This window comes from Pithys albifrons, chromosome 1, assembly GCF_047495875.1.
Source record: "Pithys albifrons albifrons isolate INPA30051 chromosome 1, PitAlb_v1, whole genome shotgun sequence".
Lineage (NCBI taxonomy): Eukaryota > Metazoa > Chordata > Aves > Passeriformes > Thamnophilidae > Pithys > Pithys albifrons.
The window spans coordinates 46,812,647-46,836,429 of NC_092458.1; the positions used below are offsets into that span (position 1 = coordinate 46,812,647).

Genomic DNA, 23,783 nt, shown 5'->3' on the forward strand with positions numbered 1-23,783 from the left:
TCTGGATTCTGGTACTGCTACATAAATATGACCAATCTGGCTAAAAGACTTTGCATAAAGAGATGTAGAAGGTTTGAAGCTAAAGTAGTGGGGAATGGATTATATAATTTATGTAGTATCTGCCAGCTTCCTAACCCCAAAGTTCCACTGGATTTTTTGTTGTTTGTTTTTTTACTTCAGTATTCTGCTGTACACACAGGATACTTTTGTACTCATAGAAGTGAAGATACACCAGTATGAGCTTTATGTGCTTCAGGAGCTGAAAGCATGCATACATTGCAACACACTGTCCTTTTGATGTTTCAGTCAAAAACACAAAGATGTAACATTTGATTAAACCTGAGCCATCAAATGCAAATCTGGCCCCCAGTATGCTATGGCAACAGCAATATTTTATCTGAAAGAGTATTCAATGTGTTGCATCTGAGAGGTGAACCCATCTTATGCCAGCAATGAGGCAGTAGTATTCATTAAATCTCTTGATATGATCATCCCTACCTATGCCCACTACAATGGCATGGAAATACTGTCTCATTCATGACCAGGTAAACAAAACTATTAAAGAGGCATAGCCAAGTGATGTCATTTCCTCTAAAACTTTACAGAAATATTGTTTGAGGTGATTTGATGACTATGAGATGTTGGTGACTGCTGGGAAATGACTTCAGTTTATGTGGGAAATTGTATGTGTCCATGATCCTGTATTCTGATCACATTATGGGTTCAGGTATCATTCCTGATCTCAGGTCTTGGTGTCAGACTCACCTACAAATCCAGAATTCAGACCTGAAGGATTGTAGTGAGTTTATCTTGTAAACATTGCATGAGGATCTTCTTAACTGTGGAGAACAATAGGGAAAAAAAAAAACATGAGGATGCTTATTTGGAAGCATCACTGCAATTTGAAGCTTTTTGACAAGGAGTAACACACAAGGTGAAGGGTAAGGCAGAACCTTTCAAATATTGTTTCTACTTGTTGAAAGAAGAGAGCCAGAGAAGGAGTTAAAGAGAGTGACAATTCAAAGAAGCAGTCTAGCAAAATATTTTTGCCATACAAATTTGTTTATACAAGTGAGACAGAAACTCTAGTATGTAAGATATGAGGAGAAACACTATGTGAATTTAAAGCTAGAAAAAGGGATAAGAAAATGAGGGTCAGAGACTTTTTATGGGAATAAACTTAGACACTTGTAATGAAGAGTCAGAAGTTACAAACAGTGTACCTTGATTTTTAACTTTGCTGACAAACAAGATTAAAAGAGTAGTTCATAGTGACTGCCGTTAGAGGGGAAGATGAGGAGGAATCTGAAGTGAATGAATGATTAACAGTCCTGTTTTCTCAAACTAAGATTGTCAGAGTGATGACACATTCACACAGAGGATTAGAAAAGTAGACTGAGATTTTAAGTCAGACAGAATGGAACAGACCTGGAGTATAAAGGGCTGTGTCAATTGTCAACATGGTGACTGAATTTCAGTTTGTGTATTAGACTACTCAGATACAAATTATGGGAGAAAGAAACAATGGGAGGAACATCACAGTCCTAAGAACTTAAAATGGTAAGGTGAGGAATAAGCCAAGAATTTCAAACTGAGAAAGAAGTTAGACATATGGAGGAAGAATAAGAACATCCTAACAAAGGGAGAACAATATTTGAATACCGAAAATGTTTTAGGAAAGGCTAGTCTAGAAAAGTCTAGCAGGTAGAGTATGAGGTGCTAGTTCTAATATTTGTTTAGAAAGAAATGTTTAAAGACAGATTTAATAAAAATTTGCAAAAAAGAGCTGACTAGCAACAAAATTGATGATCATAGAAGTAGGTACTTCCCAGCATTTTACGAGGATTATGGGCATTCATCCATATATTTGACTGATACATTCTTAGCAAATTAAGAACATGGAAGTATTATGTTCTTGTTGGTAAAGAATAAGTAACTATTCAAAGAATAGGAAGGTTTTAATAGATTTTAACTTTTCCCTCTTATCAATAATGTCCCTAAAGATTCTTTTTATAATGATTACAGTGTGAGTTCTAGATTTATTTTTAGTAATTTTGCTAAACCTCTCTGATAATTTCACTTAAGGATTTTGTTAGTTGTTGTAATCAACTATCAAAAAATGTCAAGGCATGGCCACATTTTCTCTCTCCTTGTTGCATTTAAAGAGAAAAATCTCAATTTCTGTCAAATGCTGTAGATTTGCCACCTAACTGAAATAAGAAGTAAATTAAATCAAGTCCTTACCCTTTAATATCTGTTTCCAAATAAAAGGTATGTACTCAGCAAAACTTTCAAAGGGAAGTGCTTTTAGTTGGAATGTGGTAAGGAGCTGGAAGGCATATCACCTGCAGTGGGGCGGGAGGGAGGGAAGTTTAATATTTTAAGGGGGCCACCTAATCTTCCACTACCTTTAATTCTGCAACAAGCTAAGAAATGCAGAGTGTAAGTGAGCAGACATTCTTAACAGCCTTCTAGCAGCCTGTTTTTGTGAAGAGTGCCAGCTATGATTTTCACTGCTTGTAGAAAACCTGCTTTGTATTGGTGTAAATGTTAAGGAGAGCATCTGAAAAATCCACATCTATATACTCTGTCAAGTGAATCTGTGTATATTCACATTAAGCAAAAAGAAAATATTCACATTTGGAGAGGATATCGTAAAGTCTTTTGCTAGAGCAATCTGTTACTCTAGTTGCTTAAGCTGCAAAATAAACACATTATTCCTTGTGTATTGCATGTAATAAAATATGATTTAAATGAACAATATTGAAATAAAAGTTTCAATTTCGGAACTTGAGTGTTTTGCTATGAAAACCCTAGTCAGTTATATTTATAGCTTCATCTTTTCACAGGAAGAAGCCTAAGGATCTCACATGCTTTATGCCAGTGCAGTAGGTTTTAGATAACAGGATGAAGTCCGCAGTTCGCTTTTCTTAAAATCTATAATAAAAAAATAAAAAATAAATGCCACCACCATACAAACTACAAAGGTGAGAAAATGCTGTATCTTGCATTTTCCTACCTCCTGTGGCTGGGGACAGAATGCAGACATGCCACAATAATGTTTTTTATTTCTACTGTTCAAACCATATTAATGAGAACATCATTTTGGAGAACTAATTATTTCTATTTGTCTTGTGTCACACTTTCTAATTCCCCTATATTAGCACAGCCAAAGCAAATTAATTGCTTTTCCAGCAGTTGAACCTTGTCCAAGAATGAGCTCACATTCCCTTTCAGTTTTGCAGTTTCTAGGAGTGCATTGTGTCAAAAATTTCTCTTGATACTAAACATAGCCCAGAGAATATCTTTACAGATTTCTGTTGCTGTTCACTTGATGAAATTTATAAGTTTAAGTGACCCACTAGGAAAGATAAAGTTCTTAGCTGCAAGATTATACATCAAAACAGTTAAAGTGAAATTAAAATTAAATGAATGAATCTCACTGAAGCAAAAAAAGCAGTAATTAATGGTTCCCTTAATTGTCTTCATAAAATATTTGCATGGGTCTAATTTGCATAATTTGCATGTATTAATTAATCTTTCAAAGGAATTTTGTGCTGAGAGAAGCCAAAAAATCTCTTTGTTTTATTTAACATCTAATGAAATATTTATCTTCGTTAATGAACTTCTCATCTTCATTAAAATAAAAATTGCACAAGTTTGTATGTTTTAAATGTTTTTATAATTGAAGTATACAAAAAAAAAATCTTCAGACCTACAGTATCTGAAAAACAAACACATTATTGCACATTCTGTGTCATTTTGACCACAGCAACATTTAAAATTGGAGAAACGTTATTAATTCTACTAAAAGTTTTCAAGGGCTTTAAAATTATTGCAATTTCATCCTAATTGATGAGATTTTTTTTTTTATTTTACAAGTAAGCATGACAAGGTAAACATTTTGGTATTTTTTGTTATTGTCAACCTGTGATACATAGCAGCTTTTATAGAACAGATATTATACATGTTAAAAGAGATTTGCATTATACATTGGAATTTAAAATACTGCAGCAGTTCGTACATGATGTGAGGTTAGTTTATGGTCTCCAAGACTAACAGCTGAGAAAAAAACCAGTTTGTCTGACATTTACTGATTGAACCTGGAGTAAGACTGATGACAGTAACAGTTACAAAGGACAGTAGTGGCAGAGGACCTAGTTAAATGACAGGTAGCAGTGATCAGCAACTTTGAGACAGTATCCAAAAAAGCTGGACATCCTGAATGAGAATATGCAGTGTAAACAAAAAATCAATATTGAAGTTTTGTGCAAAATTTGAATATAGAAATGCAAGAAGATTGAAAATTTAAGTACTTTGCAGAGAGCTATTTCTGTAAAAGGAATGAGAACAATGATTAGGTGTTTTGGGACAAAGGTAAGGACTATTACTTAAAAAGGAGACCACCTAGTATCTCAAGGGGATCAATCATCTACTTAATATTGCTGGAAGTAATTTCTGTGGACAAAAAAAGAGCAAAGTGTGGTTAAAAAAACCCAGGTTCTGTATGGAATGCAAACACTGCTTAGTAAGACTGGTGAAATGGAGTTTCATTTTCTTCAAGGATGAATACAATATTATTGGAGTAATGAAAGTGTACTTGAAATGAGGAAGTAAGGAAGTTACTGGGGCTTTAGAATACAAGAAATTATATTTGCAGTGATAGGATTTTTACTCATTTTCAATATGTCTGCATTTGCTTAAATCGTTGAACAAGGAGTTTGTAAACCCATTAATGGGTCTGCATTCATTTTAGACGTGCAATACCTTAGAAAGCCAGCCCTGCAGAGCTCTTTGAGAGTGCTTTAAGATACAGCAGTCATTGTATAAAGAGTTTAAGAAATGGGATGTTTAAACTATCAAGATTGTATACAGAGTCATATATTCTTTACTACATTATCCTGTAATTTGTTGAACTGATAAGATAGAGTGAGACTTTGCTGATACTATAATGGCAGTATAGGTATTGCTCTGTGTTATGAAGGTGTGGAATAGCTGCTGAGGCAATGTAATTATCTATAAAATACCCAAACAATATCAGTGGGAGGGATATGTTCCACTTCACACGTTTGTGGGGTAGATGTCTTTATCTCAGCTATTTGGCTGGACTCCTATTAAAGTCAATGAGGAGTAATAGACACATCTCTTCCTTTGAAGAAAATGAATCATAACTTCCAAGTTTCTTCATAGATTATAAAGGGAGTCTACAAAACCAGCTCAAATGCAGCTATCTACAGTGCAGGTGTCTGAAGTTAATGTGATGAATCTCATATGTTGTGTATTTTCCTTTTCGTTTGCCTCAGAATTCCAACATCACTTGTGACAGTAAACACACTACAAGCAGCTGCATTTCAGTCACTTCTTGTAACTACTGATGTTGGAAATGAGTAATTGTGCGTCAGTTCTGGAAAAATATCCAAGTCTGGCAATTCCTTTTCTGTTTCGTATAATTCTATACATTTCTGAAAGTTGCATAAAGCATGACCCTCAAGTCTAGAAAGGAGAACATGAATTCTGCATTAATACTGAAGCTTTGCAGCATTTATTTCAACGTGATGCTACCCATGGGAGGCACAAGACCTGAAACAAGTCTAAAGAAGCATTCTGGAAATTCTGAAATAAGAACTAAAGCAGACATAAATTCAGAGGTAGAAAAAGAGGTAGATGAAGTATCACAGAACTCTAGAAGGGAAAATAATATCATATTACTGATATGGTTGCATTATATTACTGCAACTGTATCACTATACTGTTACTGATTTTTAATAAACAACTAGTAAATGTAGTATGCTTGAAAACAAGACATGGGCTGGAATTAACCTGATGAAGCATAGAAGTCTTCAGTGTTAGACATGTTCATCTCTGTTTGTCCCTCTTGACCTTCAGTGAAGGGAGTGGGAAAAAATATCTACAATACAATTCATCCCATTATCAAGTGGCAGTCTGTATTTCTCCTCTGTTGATGGAAAGAACATAACTAGAGTACCACAGTGTATGTATGTATGTATGTATGGCCAGACTTCGTGAATAAAGATTTGGAAAGGGCTTGCCCCACGTGGGTGTGCCCTTCCAGCCTGTGCAGTGGAGGCACAGCGTGCGCAGAACTGGCCCCATCCTTTAACTCCTAAGGTTCATCTGCCACGGCTGAGAGACCTTGGACAGTGACAGTGAAGTCCTCAGAGCTAGAACCTACAGCACCCAGTATTCCCAGGAGGTCTCCCATCCAAGTACTAACCAGGGCTGACCCTGCTTAGCTTCCGAGATCTGACAGGATCAGGTGTCAGGGTGGCATTTAACTGCCTTAACTCCACAGTGTAGACTACTACAAACAAATTTAGTACACCAGTCATATTCCAGAAAAGCTGAATTCAGTGTCTGCAGGTGAGAAACTAATTTTGTTATTGCTAGTTGGTTGGTTTGGTTTTTTTTTCTTTGATTTTGGGTTTGGTGTTGTGTTTCCCATACAATAAATCCATTTCATAGCAAGAGTTGTAGGTATACTCCAATATAGTCTAATTGTAAAAGCCTGGTGTAGCATGTCACACAGTCATAGGATGTATATAGTAAGGAGTCACTTTCTTTGCTCACTTTACATTTTTCAGCAAAAAATTAAGTTGATAATATCAATTTCACAATTAAAATGGTAGCATTTGTTGAGATTGCTTATATGCTTTAGGTCTCATGTTTTGCTTTTGAAAAATATGGCAAAGAAATAGCTCATTTTGCACACTTCAGTGCATTTTTAACCAATGTCTTAAGCCAAAGCCAAATTTTTATGCATAAAGAAAGAAATAATATCTACTGATTTCTTGATGGCAGCACTGATGCTTTGGTATCTCACAAGGGTGTTGTGAAACTTAATTAATATTTGTAAAGTATTCTGGATCTTGGATGAAAGGCGCAGTAGAAGTTCAGTTATGTTATTAACTTCTGCTTTTATATTTTCTTTGGTGATGGATCAGAGTCCCAGGCATTAAAAAGTGGCAAAGAGAGGTGATGTGAGATACAGCAATTTACAACTATTATCAGCTAAATATAGTTATTTCAAATTTTGTACAGGGAAATAGATGGAAAAATATGGTGTTTACCAAACTAATACTTGGTAGCCTAAATTTTGTGTAAAGGTAGCTTGCCCCAATTTTCATATGAGAAAAATTTAATAGATTGAGTTACCTCAATTATTCTCCTTTAGATCAGAAGTGGTATATTACTGAGTGATAACATTTTGGTATAGTAGGTGACAGTCCTTTTATAATCCTAAACTAACTGAGAAATCCTGTTGAAGAGAATGAGAGTTCAACATTCACTTAAAATAGTGAAGAAGCAAGCAAGCAGACTTCGAACATAAATAAAAGTATGGTGAGATTTTATCAGACAGGCAGCACTTTGTGCAGTGTTTAGAGTTAAGAAGGGAATCATCTTCCTAAAATATCACTCCAACTTAATAGTTCTATTTTGTCATTTGAAGAAAAAGAAAAAAAGAGGGGAAAAAAGGAGAAAAGATACCCTTGACGTCAATAAAGCTATATTAACTAGTGGAGTGTCTGATTCTTTAATTTAAAAGCAGACAAAGATTTTAGATTTTTTGCTTTCTCTCTGACATTAAGATAAAAAAAGCCATTTTTTTGTCCTTCAGAAGTAGGAAATATTTATAATTATTTTAAGATAAACAATTTTAATAAGTTTGTAACATTCATATAAATTATTTTTTAATTATATATAAATTATTTTATTTTTATTTTTAAATTTTTAATTATAGTAAACCAGAAATGCAAGTAAAAACTATGCCACATCTGTATTTTAATTTTAAAAATAGTGTTTTCTAGCAGTAGTTATTTTTATATTGATATTATTAAGAATAACATGAAACAATTTAGACTTTGTTTAATTTAAGCATTCAGCTTTCCCGTGGATTTGATAAGGAACTTGACCCATCTGTATTAGTATCTCAAGTTTCTATGAAAGAAAAAAAAGAATCAGCTGAGAAAAGTAAGTATAAAGGAAGGGAAACTAAAATTAACACATTTGGAAGGAATACTTACCCAGCATCACATTCCATCTAAGCTAAAATTTGCTGTCAGCATAGATCCATATTAAGTATTTTTTCAGAGAACTGCCAGCTGACTTGTAAAGAGGAAAATCTATTCTATAGAATAGACTGCTAGCTCTAAAAAGAAATCTTTAGCTTTTGCTCATTGTAGGGTCCCACAACACCTGAAGGACATCCTGGGAGACAGCAGCATATATAATGGTAATGTTATGTCATTTTGGTTTTCCTAGTTGAGAAACAAGTGTGTATCAGTAATGGTGAAAACATTTTTTCGGTTATATTCTTGTCAGCCTTATTTTTTAAAAGTGATGCAGCCTCTAATAGCTTAGGAAAAGTAGCAATAGCATAATAGTGTGTTTTGTCATGGATGTTAGAAAGGATGGATCACAACGTGCTACAGCTGGCCTTGGAAACAAAGTGTTATGAAGTCAGGACCAAGAAATTTACAGTGCTGGTTTATGTGCATGAAATTAGAATACAGATTGTTGAAAATATACAGTGCTGTATTAGATAATTCAAGTTTTGACTTGTTTATTTTGTCTCTGTGTTGATTCTGCAGATTTTGCCTGTGACAAACTGTCGGTGCAACCCTTGCATTAAACGACATGTATTTTTCATGATATTGTTTCATGCTGCAGTATGCTGGATACAACTCCTTTCAAGTAATCAAGCTATATTGAATACAAGCATAAAATAAAAAGCAGCAATAATTTGCTTTCATTTTTAGCTTTATACTCTGACTCGAAGGTATACACTCTAAGCCATTGGAGAGAGAACAGTATCTTTGCACATTGATGAATTGAACATAAATTACTGTGGTTGGATCAAACTCCTTGGCTTCACTGGAAATATTGGAAGCATCATAAAAGTGGTATCACTGACTGGAGGATCAGTTCCATTTTCAACTTTGCCATCAAATTTGTTATGACAATCACAGTGACTATCACTGCAGTTATGCCATCTGATGCAATCTGGTTCCCAATGCTAAAATATTGAAAGGCTAAAGCACTATTAAAACATGCAAATATCAGTTCTATTCCAGTTTCAAATGGGCAATAGTTTTCCAGAGCTTGATCTTAAACGTTCAGTGCCCAGAAGAATCCTCATTTTATAAAGCTTCCTTGTAGTTTTTGAGTTTTTTTCTAATGTTCTTGCAAAACCTTTGACTCTCTTATGTTTTCCAGCTAAAATTAACTTTATAGTGAAGTTTATTTTACCAGGCCAGGTATTCAGTAAATATATTCAGGATATAATCGGTTCTTGCCTCTCTTTCTACTAAAATAGCATAGCATAAGGGATAGTACTAGACAGGCTTTAAGATCTGCATTTGCAAGCTCTCATATCACAAATATAATCTTAAAGGCCATTTAAATACATCCATCATCATAGAAGACTACACCAGAGCTGAGTTCCTGCAATAATGCTGGTTTGTGTGTCTTGCTACTATTTAATGTATATATGAGGAATAATCAGTTGCTTTCCAATGATAAGCTAATCAATTATTTTTATTTCCATGTTGTGGACTCCATTATTTGTATTATACTAGTAGCCTGTTGTTCTGAAATTATTCCAGTCCAAGTTCACCTTGAGCATTGGTAACCAGCATCTTAAATGCTGTTCTGAGGGTTGTCTTGCAAGTGACTCGTACAATGCATTAATGTGTTGCTGTTGAAAAGAAAGAGTGTAAGTGGAAGGCTGGGGTGGACAGCAGGGTCTGGGGGTGGGGGATGGGGGGAAGAGTAAACGCAACCGGGAAATAACATTTTTCATTTCCTCTGTCTTGAGAAAATCACACTTTGAGAGAAGAAGATTTTACACTTCAGATATTTTGCACCGGTCATTGCTTCTGACTCCAAAGTAGTCGCTTGATACCAAAATCACTGGTTAAGACTACTCTGTGGTTTAATTTAGTTTGCCATTCTCTTTTCTCTTGCTTACTTTTTGATGATGGACCGTGGTGTTAAGTTCTCTCTGGGAAAGCATGCTGCTTCCATATGGCCTGGGATTTCTGTAGTGGGGTGCATCCAGGACACAGTCTGTCATGACATGCTGTTTTTTCTGAGAAATCTCTGTTGGCAAAGACACAGAGTGGTGCCAAATTCAAACCACCTGGCTCTAAGGCTAATTGAGTTTTTCCTGGGAGGGTAGAATAATCATTTTGAAATACCTATCTGAAATTATGTTACCACTGAGAGGGAATGGTGAAGGTTGGCTTGTCACTGCAGTACTTAAATGCATCTATGAAGATATGGTTAAGATGGAAGTTTCCAGTCATTTAGGGGAACTAGTATGAATTATGAATTGAAAAACAACCTAACTGGACCAGCATTAGCACTTGTTATATAAGCAGAGTTTCCTTGTAATCTGAAATGCTAGTATTTTTCATTTCTTATAGGAACAAAAACCTTTTCCTTAAGTACTACTTCACAAAGGACTACTATGTTAGACCCCATATGCATCTTTCATACTGTAGTCTTTCTCAGATTTAATGAGGCTTTTTTTTTTTCAGTTTTGCACTTGTGCCACTCATGCTAAGCCCTGGGACCTTCATTAAGGTCTATTTCTATATCTGTGTGGTAGTAAGAATTATGTGTGACTTCAGTTCATAGCTCATTTCCTGGGGCATGACTTCTGGTTTGGTTTCTGTTGCCTTGACTCTTGCTCTGGAGTTGACTGCTTGGTGCCATTGTCTTCCATGAACTTACTTGCATACAGAACACTTAAAAGCAGAAAGCTTACATTACATATGTTTGACATGCATTCTTAATAGATTTTCCATAAGCTTGCTGCTCTGCAATGTATCTATTTTGCAGCCTCATTCCTTCTTTTTCTGTGTGACTCTTTCTTCATGTGTTCCATTGGGCTGTTACTCTGTTTCAGCACACAGACAAGAACAAGGGTTGTTGTGTATCAAAGTGTGGTGCTAATATGATATCGCTATTAGAAAAGGATTCTACATATTGCCGAATTGATGTATGTAGGTTAATATAGATTTTTTAAATTACTTCTGTTTTCCAGTAAACTTATCAGCATTTTAAATGGCATCTCAGCTACATCCTCTTGTGTTAATTGTCAGGTTTAAATCTAATCTGGAGAACAAAACACTAGTCTGCCATTTAGTTCCTTGGGTAACATTAAATTAAAATTACTTGTTTAGAAAAGAAGCAGCTTGTAGAGAAGGGTGAGGTAGCTTTGTGATTCTGTGAATCAGAAGACATGCTCTGCCTAGGAATATAGGTACTAGATCTAAGTCTTCTCTTGTGTTTTAAAAAGTAGCATGGGGTAAAGCTCTAGAAAAGATAATACTTTAGAAAAGCTTGTCTTCATAAATTATTTGCATTGAAAGAAATTAACATCACACTGGTTTGTGATGGATAATATTAAGCATGGCCACAGCTATTCCTCGTAGAAAAATCATGACCCATGTTACTTTTTCAGATTTGCATAAAAGTTCTTTATTAATTCACGCTTTATTATGTGATCTGTAGTTGTATACACATGTATCTTGCTAATAGTATTAGCTTCTAGTTGAGTGATGGAAAGGATTTGTTTGTGTTTCTATTCTATAGAACTACTGACTTACATATGCTTTTGCATAGATATTTTCTGTAATTTGATCTCAACTCAGAAGAAAAACTGCTGAAAGCTCCAACAAATGCTGATCTATTTTATTCCAATTTCGTTTTATGACCACTTTTCTCTCCAGAAAGGAAAGTAATTATTTTTAAGCCTGTTTGAAGCTTGACTTTATGATTGATATTGTGTATGTAAGATTACTTTGATGATGATGTTTAGCGTAAAAAAGTGATCATTTGAGCAAAGCACTAAAAAAGGAGTCAAAATGGAGAGAAGTGAAAGAAGAGCAATCAGACTAAAAAGATGAATAACAATTCATGTTTTTATAAAGACTATACAAAACCCCCCAAAACAGCAACAAAAAACCCCAAAAAAACAACCAACCAAAGAAACAAAAATAAACAAACAAAAAAACCAAACGCAAAAAAACCACCACCAAAAACAGAAGAAAAGGAAAAGAAGGTATCAGACAGAAGCCATATTCAAGACTTTTCAATTTTATGCTCTCAGATCCAAGGTTGCTTGCTGATGCTAAAAAAAAGTTGTTTATGTTTCTGGAAATAGGGTAGCAAATAAAGCATACCTTTTTGCAGAACTTAAAACTTTAATACAGAACAGGTTGTTCAGCACCAAAATTACCCACACTATCTTACAAACAACACTGAACACAATGAGCTGTGGACGCTCACAATCCAATTGTATTGAGCTGTGACTTCATCCTTTAATAACTTTTCCACATGAATCTTCAGTTGAAAGGGTTTTGTTTTGTGTCTTTTTTTTTTTTGTGTACCAGTATGAAGCGATATCATACAATGCCTTAATGACTCAGGTTCAGTATTTGTAGGTAATCAGTTCTGTTGTCATTTTTGGATATGCCCTTGCTCTGTTTATACAAATAGAGAAAGGGTTGCTAAGTTCGTGGGACAAAAGACAGTGGGATTTTTTTAGAAAAAATCTATTTCTTTCAAACAATTTCTCACCTTGCAGCTCAGTCTTTTCAGTCCTCAAGATGGCAAGTTCTGTGTGTTCTATATGATCTTTCAATAATAGAATATGACATATTCAGGTACTCCCTGCTTTCTTAGTTTACTGAAGACCAGACTGGTGACCTTTAGGTTACTTCTAGGGTATTCAGTGATATAATGAAAACATATATTAATGATTTAAAGACATGATAAAATTACTGAAAGATAGTTCAATATTTAAAATAACTGCAAAAAAAAAGGTGTTCAGATGCTCTTTTTTACATAACCATGGTTTAGTTTTATGTCTTAAATTGAAATTAAAATCTCCTATGTATAAATTGCTATTTTAAAAAGAAACAGATGGACATCTCAGTTTCCTGAATATTTGAGCTGAGTATTAGCACAAATATATTTGTACATGAATGTTAAGTAGAGAAATGAAAGGTGTATGATTAATAACAATATGCAAATTTGAAACTAATTTATTGGTGTTACACAAAGGGCAAACTGGGATAGTGTTTGGCCAAATATGTTTACATACTTCATATTTGCATGAGTTTATTGAACATGCAGTGTGAAATCACCCATCTTTGCATAAAAACTGGATAAGCAGTTTTTTTAAAGAGTAAATTGCTCAAATTTCAAAGCCTCGGTGGCTGAGCCTGCTCCCCTGCATCTCCTCTACTCTGCTCTCACTGTGCTAGGGAAGAGGGCAGTGGTTACGTCCATGTTCCACAGTACATGATCTACCTTTGCTGTCACTAACAATGTCAGGACAGAATAGATCCCTCCTTTTCAGTGTTGAGTTGTAAAGCCTCAGTGTTCTGATTAACGTCAGATGCTGGGAAGAGTCTTTTCCCGTCACAGCATACTGTTTTGCATTTTATCAGGAAAATTACAGAAAGTTATGTTCAGTTGATCCCGTGACTGCATTTTACAGAAGCTGGGCTTTTTTCTTCTCAGTCACACTCGACAAACTCTGAAAAAGACTCAAGCTCATCATAAATTATTTTCCCATGGATAAAAAGTTAAACTCCCATTTTTATCTTCCATCTTCAGTGGAAAATAAATCCTCTTGTGTCTCGATTTTGAATGAAATGTATGAAGAGTATAGAAAAATGTATTTCATCCTTAATTAGTTGCCTCCTTTAAATTTTTCAAAGAAGGGTTACAACTTTAATAAGATCCCTTCCATCTGTCACAATATGCTTGCTTTTATTTTGACTTTCCATTGCTGTCTTATCAAATATCACATGAATCATTACCATTTGTTTGCCATCCCTTTCTTTTGTTTTGTTTCTCTTCTTCCAAATGATTAAAACATCAGCTTGAATGAAAGGTTAGAAGTACACTGTGATTCACATTTGCCCCATCTTATTAAAACAAATAAACCAACCAGTTATATAATTTAGATGTGCTTGAGCTATGGCTTGCAGATGCTTTTATCAGCTCTGGGCTGAAGAGGTTGTGTGCATTCGGGCATGCACGTACAACTGTTCTTTGAAAGGGACAAACCTCATTAAGATTACAGGTGCCTGGAAATAATTTCTGAGAAAATAGCTGCCATTTTCAATAAAGCTACTTCCTAAAAGGAAACACAATTTATTATGCTATTTAGTTATAAGTGAGCAGCTTTTCTTTTATTTAGATAAAAGTAGTCCCATTTAATGTCACAAATATTTTATTTCTTTTAAACTGAAGTTTGCAGTTTTTAATGATTGGAGATTCTGGCAACAGTGTGTATATACTTAATTTTAATACAAAGTCTCTGCTGCCTTTAGGAGCACATGGGCTAGTTCTGGGGGGTTTGTGTTGCAAAACATGATTTTAGAAGAGGACTCTTAAGTTCAGGTCAGCTCTGTCACCAGCCATAGAGATGGGGTTCAGATGGATTTATAAGAGTGAAGAACCTTTAATTTCTGTTAAATTTCTGTTAATTATGTGTATGTGGGGTTTTGATTGCTGTTTTGGTGGGGGTTTTTGTTATTTGTGTGAACATAATCCTTAGAGATCTCAGCTAACACTGTTGTTATGTTCCTAAGGACAAGAAAAGAGACTGAGAAACCATCAGGACATGCAATCTCTGTTACCTAAAAAGAGAAGAAAAAGAAATAGGGAGAGAAAACAGAAAAATGGGGGGGCGGGGGGGGGGGGGGGAGAAAAAGAAAAAAAATCACTGAAAATTTCAGAATCAATTGGGAGCAAAGTTCATGTCTTCACTTGTTCAGTTCTCTTTCTAACGAGACATATCAGCCTAAAGCAGGTGCTCTTTGAAGGCACCTAAGAGAATAGATAGGTACATTATTCAAATACCCTTAAGACCCATTTTTGTCCTTATATTTTTCTTCTTAACCTGAACTCTGTGAGTTTCTTTCTTATCAGTGCTCTGTGTCAGGTTGCTGTATCTTTTTGTTTGTTGTGGTCATTTGGTTGGTCTTTTTCAGCTCCTAACTATAGGAAAAGGAAACACTTTGTCCTGTTCCTAATGAGAGTTTTCCTCAGTGGCTTTTGTATGATAGCAAGTGACTGAACTTAGGTGTAACACCACACCTTAGATGTTGATTTGCAGATTTTTCTTAACTAGACTGCCGTATGATAGTCATGATGATCATTGTTATAACATTTGTTTTTAAAGCAGCTCTGAGAAAACAAAGTAAAATATGATTTTTTTGGGTGGCAAACAGCCACCGTGTGACTTGCACTGAGTTGCAGAAACACACACTTTACCACCTAATGTATAACTTATTTAGTTTGCAACCAAAGACTAAACATTTCATTGTACATTTTTATTAGCTTAGAAGGTTGCATATTAATAGGAATAATATTTGAGTGAGTTTCTGTTTTTACTTCAGAAAATGTTGAGCCCATAGAGATTCAAGCTGCCCACAGAACACTAATGTGAATCATTCCCCAGATGACATCTCTGTGGGAATGCATTTTGAGACATATGATTTGTTTCAGCATTGCAAACTTTTATGTCAGTTCCATTTGTTTGTTTTTTATAACATTTATGACCTTTTAACTATTTGGGCATGTTCATTCAAAAAACCTCAAAATGAGTCTTAATTAAAAGGAGTTGATCTAAAAAAATTACTCCCTCACTCTGGCTAGAATTTCTGTCATATCAATCCACACACAAAAACAAATGATGTTTAGGAGTAGTGGCATTTTCAGTTTGAGTTACTAGCATGAGCTTGTGTGATCTTGCTGAACACTGCCATTTGCAAAAGAGCAATTAAAACAGATGACAATCTGCTAATCATGCACAGTTCTAATTTTCCCAGTTTCTGTTTTTGCTTGACTTCCTAAGAGTGAAAGTAAGTTTTGTGTATTTACATTGTATATAACAGTATGTAAATTTGGCAAACTTCACCACAGATCAACAGTTTTCAGCAGACTAAAAATATACTCCAGTGTTGTAAACATCCTTAGAGAACACTGTGTGTGTCTTTGTGTAGTATATGTTTGTATGCATATGTTTGTGTGACTAACATATTCCATCTTTGTTTTACATAAAATTGTTTTTATGCTGATGGCAAAATTCTGCATTTGTTAACAATAGAAAGTAATGCAACAGGCATATGTAGCTGTTAAATAAAAGCTGATCAGGAGGTAGAGGCATGTATGAATTGGGATTTAGGAGTAAGGGCATTTTCCCATTGGCTTACAAGGCATGAGCTTGCTTGATTTGCTGCTCACACTCATGATTTGTAAGTTTTGCTCGTGATTTTAACCTTGAAATCATTAAAGGCCTATCAGTGGTAATGCTTCACTCATATTCAGGTAGGAGCTCTGGCTACACCTAGAGGCGAAGCAATTCTGGTGGCTTTCACAACAACATTGAGAAGTTCCTGTCATTCTGGAAAGAACCTCAGAACATTGAGAACAGGGAGAGAAAGGGATTGGAAGAAGGTAATAGTAGTCTCCAACAGAAAGAAACAGCAATCAGATATAGGTACTGCATCTGGTCACCACTTTGTGATGCAAGGTTATAGTTCCTCTGTCAAGCTGTGAATTACCTATTTTGCTTAGCACAGTTTGAAGTCTCTCTGTATTTCTGAAATGCAGTCTATTTGCCTCTTGCACATTCTTCATGTGCTACGTGAACTCAGCCACACACAGGAGAAAGCTGGAATAAAATTATACAGCCTGAAGAACTGATTTCTCTATCTTCTCTCAAATGCATGATTTGACAGTTCCACAGATGGTTGTTTGTTGTTTTTTTTTCTGTGTGGGCACAATAGATTCTAAAAAAAAAAAAGATATTCATTTTTGCACAACTAATCTTGAGAAAAAAAAGATTTTACAACTAGCAGTTTTTAAATTCATAGCAAGTATTACTTGATCATAGAATTGCTTTATCTGTATCACAATATGGAAGGGTTTGGTTTAAAGTCAAGTGCTACATTTTCCCATATGATAGGGAAATTAGTTAAACATTAATAGAGAATGTATTTGTTTTATAATAAGCCTAGAAATTATATTGTATCAGCTGCTGAGTTACTCCTATATGACATTTTAAGTCCATTATCAATACAGATTATTTTCTTGGACTTTTAATTGTCCATCATATAGTTGTTTGTGGAACAGGAAGATTTATGTTTATTATATATGTTCATCATGTATAGAGTCACAGAATAATAGAATATACTGAGCTAGAAGGGACCAGAAGGATCATCAAGTCCAGCTCCTGGCCCTGTGCAGGACACCCCAAAAATCACACCATGTACCTGAAAGTGTTGTCCAAACACTTCTTGAACTTTGCCAGGCTTGGTGCTGTGACCACTTCCCTGGGGAGCCTGTTCCAGTGCTCAGCCACCTTCTGGGTGAAAAACCTTTTCCTGGTATACCCCTAACTCATGCCATATCCTCAAGTCCTGACACTGGTCATGAAAGGTAAGAGATCTGTACCTGCCCCTCTGCTTTCCCTTGTGAGGAAGTTGTAGACTGCAGTGAGGTCTCCCCTCAGTCTCCTCTTCTCCAGGCTGAATAGAGCAAGTGCCCTCAGCCACTCCTCATATGGCTTCCCTCAAGGCCCTTCACCATCTTCATTGCCCTCCTTTGGACACTCTCTAACACCTATATTGCAGTGCTCAAAACTGCACACAATATTCAAGGTGAGGCTGCCCCAGAGCAGAACAGAGCAGAGTGAGACAATCCCCTCCCTCGACCAGCTGGCGATGCTGTGCCTGATACCCCCCACGTCACGGTTGTCCCTTCTGGCTGCCAGGGCACTGCTGACTTACATTCAATTTGCCATTGAACAGGATCCCCAGGCCCCTTTCTGAAGCACTGCTCTCCAGCCTCTTGTTTCCCAGTCTATACACATAACCAGGGTTGTCCCATCCCAAATGCAGAATAAGGCACTTGCTTTGTTAAACGTCACACAGTTGCTGATTGCCCATCTCTTTAATTCTCATGTTCTCTGCATGGCCTCTCTGCCCTTGGAGGGGACAATAGCTCCTCCCAAATTTAGTGTTGTCAGCAAACACAGTAATCCTTCAAGTCTTGCATCCAAGTAGTTAATGAAGACATAGAAATAAACAAATATGCTCTCACTTTCTCATGAAGATGCTTTGTAAAGATGCCCATTTCTATTCTTACTCATTGTCTGTGGATACAGACTAAGGATCTGATGGTCTTTCTTTAAAAGTGAAAAACCTCCTATTGACTTCACTGCCAGGTTGTGTCCTTAAGCAGTGTAAAATATAACTTTGAAACTGTACAGTTGTTCATCTTTTGTTGGCCGCTACCAGGATTCTTCTTCCTGCAGCTTTATTTTCAATTGAGAATATGTTTTAATAAAGATTTCATTTTAAAAGGTAAATGGAAATAGTAAAATAAAATACATTACTGATTGTAGGTTATGAGAATGTTTAGGTGTGGGAATTATGCATAGCATTCATTAGTAAGTGTACATTCAGGGTAGCCAAAGTGCTGGTATATATGCAGAGTGATACTCCTACAGGGCTATCCAGACAGCTTTAGTGCTGTAAATGTTTATTTTGTTTATTCAATATGTTTGTGAGATTTATATGGAAGTGTAACCAGTAGTAGCTCTGGCTATCCTGTACTTGATGCAGGTCTTCTTTGGAGATGCTGTTTCAGGCCTTCAGTATTACCAAGCTCCATTTCAGAGATTCCTTCTTTCTCTCCTGAATTCCCATGAGCATTTTGATTGCTCTTCATGCTTCAATAAAAATGAAAAAGCCTTTAAGTTAAGGACTTTTTCAATTTCTTTTTATCTCTCTTCAGTTCAAAAAGACTGTAAAGAGACAACAGTGTGGAAATGTTTCTGAGTGGAAGCACTTTTCAGTGGTGGGAAAGTTATCATCTACTCTGCCAAAAAAAAAAAAGCTAGGAAAATTAAAAAACATAGGGGAAAGGGGCAGAAAAATGTAAAGACAAGGAGAAAGTAAGAAAATGGTATACACCCCAGGAGCTTGCAAAAGAAAACTAGTGGTGGAAAAGGAAAATCAAAAGGAACATTAGATAAGAATCACTGCAGCAGAGTGATTCTACAGTTTCCTATTTTCTCCAGCAGTTCTGATGGAATGGGAAAGGGATGTGCAGAAGGGATGAATTTTTACAGTTGTATGTGGTATACATCTACCTGCTTTCAAGTTAAATTTTTCTTTCTCTCAACAATTACAGCAAGTTCTTGAAAATGAAATTTTAGTGACAGCCAAGCATTTAAAAAATGTCAGCTTTCATTTATAAATGCTTATCTCACAAAATTGTTTTCCTGTATATCTAATAAGAATTTCATAGGCTCATTTGGAATAAACAGGTTAGACTTAGAAAACCAAAACAGATACAAAAACCTCTGAAATCTACTGAATTCAGTTGAATCTAAAGAAGAATTTCCTGCATACTTTAAGAGCTGAGTTACAACTTGTACTAGCAAATGCATTGTATTCTAAAATGTAAGTAGTGTTTAGTAATTATGCAATGGCAAGGTTAAATATGCTTCATAATGTGCTTTAACTACATGGGAACAACACTTTCTGTCCTACAGGTCAGAAAACTAAGAAGTTTTCTGTTTTCTTTAAAAAATAATCTTTTTATTTCTATGAAAATCAATGTCTATATGATGTTCATGTTCCCAGTGAAGAAAAAATTGCTTTGTACTTATAAATTAGGTGAAAATATGTTATGGCATTATGTTCTTTCCAAGTTTTTCTAGATCAACAGTTACCGCCTAGGTGAGCTTATTGTTCCTCATGTTCCTCTCCATCGCACATATCTCACTTAAATATATGCTCCTCACTTGGATGGGAAAAATGTTGTGAGAAACATGCTTACATCTTTAACATAGTAATTGTTCAGTTAATCTCATTTATGGTGGAAAGCAGGCTATAGTTCACTGGTACCGATTAAATATCCTATACTGGGTTCTATATAAATAGCTACAAATGTGCACAATGGTTACATTACATGGTATATTTAACAACATCCCTAAATCAGAAAGTATGAGCTGTGCCTTTATTGATGGAAGTACTAACGATTGCATGCAATAAGATTTTTTTGCTCTGCAACCATGAAGGAAATAATTGCCATTCAGCACTATTCAGTAAAGTTTGCATATCAGTAAAAACACATCCACAGAGGCTCCACCTACGTTCCCAGTGCCCTAGTACTGATGAGTGCAGGATATATTAAAGCAACAGAAGTTGTTACAGTATTCACAACTTGCAAAGTGCATGTAAATTTCAATGGAGTTAATTTGACCACTGTCGGATTAAATTGCAATAGTGATATTCAGGTGACATGATTTTATTTTAGATAAAATGTACAGTAAGGTGACATTTTACAGATGTATGGCATGACTGCTGCTGAGATTTTAAATCTTGTGGGATTTTTCCTCATTTTGTTTCATTGCAGATATAAATATATAAAGCAAATGTTTCTCTTTCATATTTTAGATGGAAGACTTTATTTGAAAACTACTGTCATGTACTGAAATTTTCCTGCTGAAAATACATGTGCTACAGTAAAGAACATTGCAGTAAGACATTGGCTCACAAGGAGTTCTGTGGAAACAAAGTGTTTTCAAGCCAACTTCCTCAACTTCATTTATCAATGTTCTTTGAAAATGTAAAGAATTCTGCAAGAGTGTCCTCCTTGGGTTATCTTCTGAGGCTCAACCCAGAGACCTAGAGAATGTTTGTAAATGTACAGTAGCACTCTTCTTACAGTGAAAATCTGCGTCTCTGCACCGGACTATTGTATCCAAAATTACAGGTGGTCAGAACAAGGCTGAGTATTCCCTTTTTCAAGGAATGCAGACTCTCTCCTCCTCTGATGATTCTATATTTGAGCACATCAAATGATCCTTCCAGCAGTGTCCAAGTACACTTACAGACTGTTATATCATACCGAAACCAGCAAGACAGCTCAGAAATGAACTTGTAGAGGGCATAAGAGGATTCTTATTAAAAAAAAAAAAAAAAGAAAAAAAAAGGTAAAATATTAAAAAATTGTTACATTCAGTTTTCAAACTATGATCGTGGGTTTTCTTCTAAAGACATTTTTTCCACATGCTTTCCAAGAGACCAACACATACATGTTACACTGCATTAAGTGAAATGGAATTTTGTGTAAGTGAAAAGAAATGCTGAATGTAAACAAACTGTTTTACTGTTCACAAAGTCTCTTTTCCTAAAATAAAATTTAAAAAAACAATAAAAAATAATAATAATTTCTCATTGTAAACTGGCAGGGGTTTATGAAATAAAAGACTTTGCTTCTTATCAAAATGTTGATCACATGTACAGTATATAACACAAATCACACAAGGAAGGTATTATGTATGCAGTAGAAATCTAGAGTTTAGGAAATGAAACTTTTAGATAATATTGTTTTGTCACCCTGTTGGTCAGAGAGACACCTTTCTAGTTTTAACGCATGCAGGCATGTAAATATTTGTCCTGGAGTCACAGTATTACTGAATGAGATCTTAAGCATCTGGTAACAAGTCAGAATTCTGTATCAGCCACTTTTATTTGTATATTGAGCCCTGGTTAGTGCCCTGACTAGTGCACTTCTAAGAATGGACTGTGGCTGAGCAGCAAGTCAAAATGCCAGAAATATTTTTATATGTTAATGTCATATTACGTCAATGTTGCTAAAAAAAAGAAAACCTAACAAACACTTGATGTATCAGTCCAATTCCACATAGAACTGAGTGATACAGTTGAAGTCTATTGTCCCTCCCACCTTGTCTTAGGGATGGATGGTTATGTGTTACTTTCACTGTGTTTATGAAAGCTACAATATGTGTTTTCACCTTTGTGCTGATAACTGGAAGTAAGCTGCAACACACTGCTTATTACATTAGTAAAAATTATGTTCTTTGCTTTGCGTACTTTTGGGTTACCCCTTTAAAGACTGATTTTGTGAATCAGTGCTATTACTGTAAGTTTTGTGATTATGCTTTCTTCATCTAATGTTTTATGCATATAAAATATTATTTATTACATGGAAACATATCAAAACCTTAAATGTCTAAGATGCCTAACTTAAAGCAAGTATTTCTTTAAAAGTAGTTCTGATTGGATATTATTATTATTTTGTCAAAAAAAAATGTTTTGTAAACTCGAGCACTGAGCTTCTATAGTTTGTAGGTCTTCCTTGCAATGCTGGTACACGTTTATTTTGTGCAGTTCATATTTACTCCACCACAATCTTTTTTTAACAATAGAAAGATGTATATACAATTACACATCACCGTAATTTTTTTAAAGAAATATTGAGCAATATTTTTCAATAAATATTGTTGCCCAATACTTTGCAGTAATATTATTTTCTAACCGTGATTCTGTCATGATTTTCACAGTTGCTTAAACACATATGGGATTCTCTACCCCAGTTTTTTTCATGTGCAGTCTTTAAAGGGTTAACAGCTGTAAAGTTAGATGGACTTGTGGCAAGCTTTTGAATCATTCACATCTGAAAGAGAATTAAAAGCCTACAACTGAAATATGTAGTAGCATCTACCATTGCTCTGCTCCTTGCATAGAGTCACCTGTAAGTAGGTTTAGTAGTTTTACAGTATATTCTTTCAAGACCTTTGGGAATGCCTCAGTGTTTGGCTTGGTACATAAACAGAAATGTTAAGTATTAAAGGGGAACCAATTTATGAGCTGGATGTTTAGAAAGAATCTTGCTAAAAACAGTGTAAATACGACAGACCATGAGATTTTACTGTAAGTTGAAATGTTTTTGCCCCTTTTTAGTTTTACAGATTTTGGGTTGTTATTTTGTTTTTTGGTTTTTGATTTTGGGTTTGGTTTGTTTTTTGTTTGTTTGGTTGTTTTGCATAGTTTATGAAGAAAAGTTGTGCTCATGTTATTGTTTATATGCTTTTGTAATCTTAAAGATATTAATGTCTAGTTGTTCTATATTATAACCACATTTGCGCTCTATGCAAGCCCTTGGAACAGAACATACTCATCTTCATGTAGGACCTATGAAAATTGTCTATTTTTATCTATATATTTAAAGTTTTCTAAAAATGAAAAAGGTTATTACAAATTTTGTTGTACAAAATCTGTACAAAAATCTGTTTTTACATCATAATGCAAGAATTCGAAATTTTTCTATGGTAGCCTAGTTATTTGAGCCTGGTTTCAATGTGAGAACCACGTTTACTGTTATTGTATTTAATTTTCTTTTCTTTTCAACAATCTGCTAATAAAACTGTCTGAAATCTCCCCGTGACTTTATTTACAGTTCATCTTTATTAAATTTTCTGAAATGTATAACATCAGAGGAATATTTACTTTCTAATGGGAGGCATCTGAAAACAACATAAGTCAGCTCTTTGTAATGTGAAGAGAACAATGCTGAATGATTTTATTTAACATGCAAGTGCTTCTATCTCTAATATGAATTACTGTGGTGAAAAACATCATAAAAGCACACTCTGTGGTTATTGTTTAACAAGCATATTTTCCATTTTTTTTCTTGCCAGCTAAGCAAACTGCCCCCATCTACATGATTTATTTATGTACATTTCTCAGTTTATGAAGCTGTTATTTGTACCTTTTTCCTTTATATTGTTATATTCCCATGATTCTTATTTCACAAAGCTTTGTGCTGAATAATGTAAAGTGGACACATTGATGGAACAAAACATATTATTCCCCTAACTACAAAAATGCAGGGGTAATCCAGTTGTATTTGTTTCA

The 23,783-nt window shown here is 35.0% G+C and overlaps 1 protein-coding gene across 6 annotated transcripts in view; it reads left to right on the forward strand.

The window, feature by feature from the left end:
• DACH1 (dachshund family transcription factor 1) overlaps positions 1 to 23,313 on the forward strand; it is a 363,193-nt gene extending 339,880 nt beyond the window's left edge. For all 6 annotated transcript variants that reach the window (XM_071550161.1, XM_071550144.1, XM_071550152.1 and 3 more), the window contains one exon: positions 20,517 to 23,313. Coding sequence is in view for 4 of the 6 variants with exons in the window: in XM_071550144.1 (XP_071406245.1) it covers positions 20,517 to 20,554 (38 nt within the window). In the remaining 2 variants the exon portion in view is untranslated. The remainder of the gene's footprint in view (positions 1 to 20,516) is intronic.
• Positions 23,314 to 23,783: the final 470 nt, after the last annotated feature.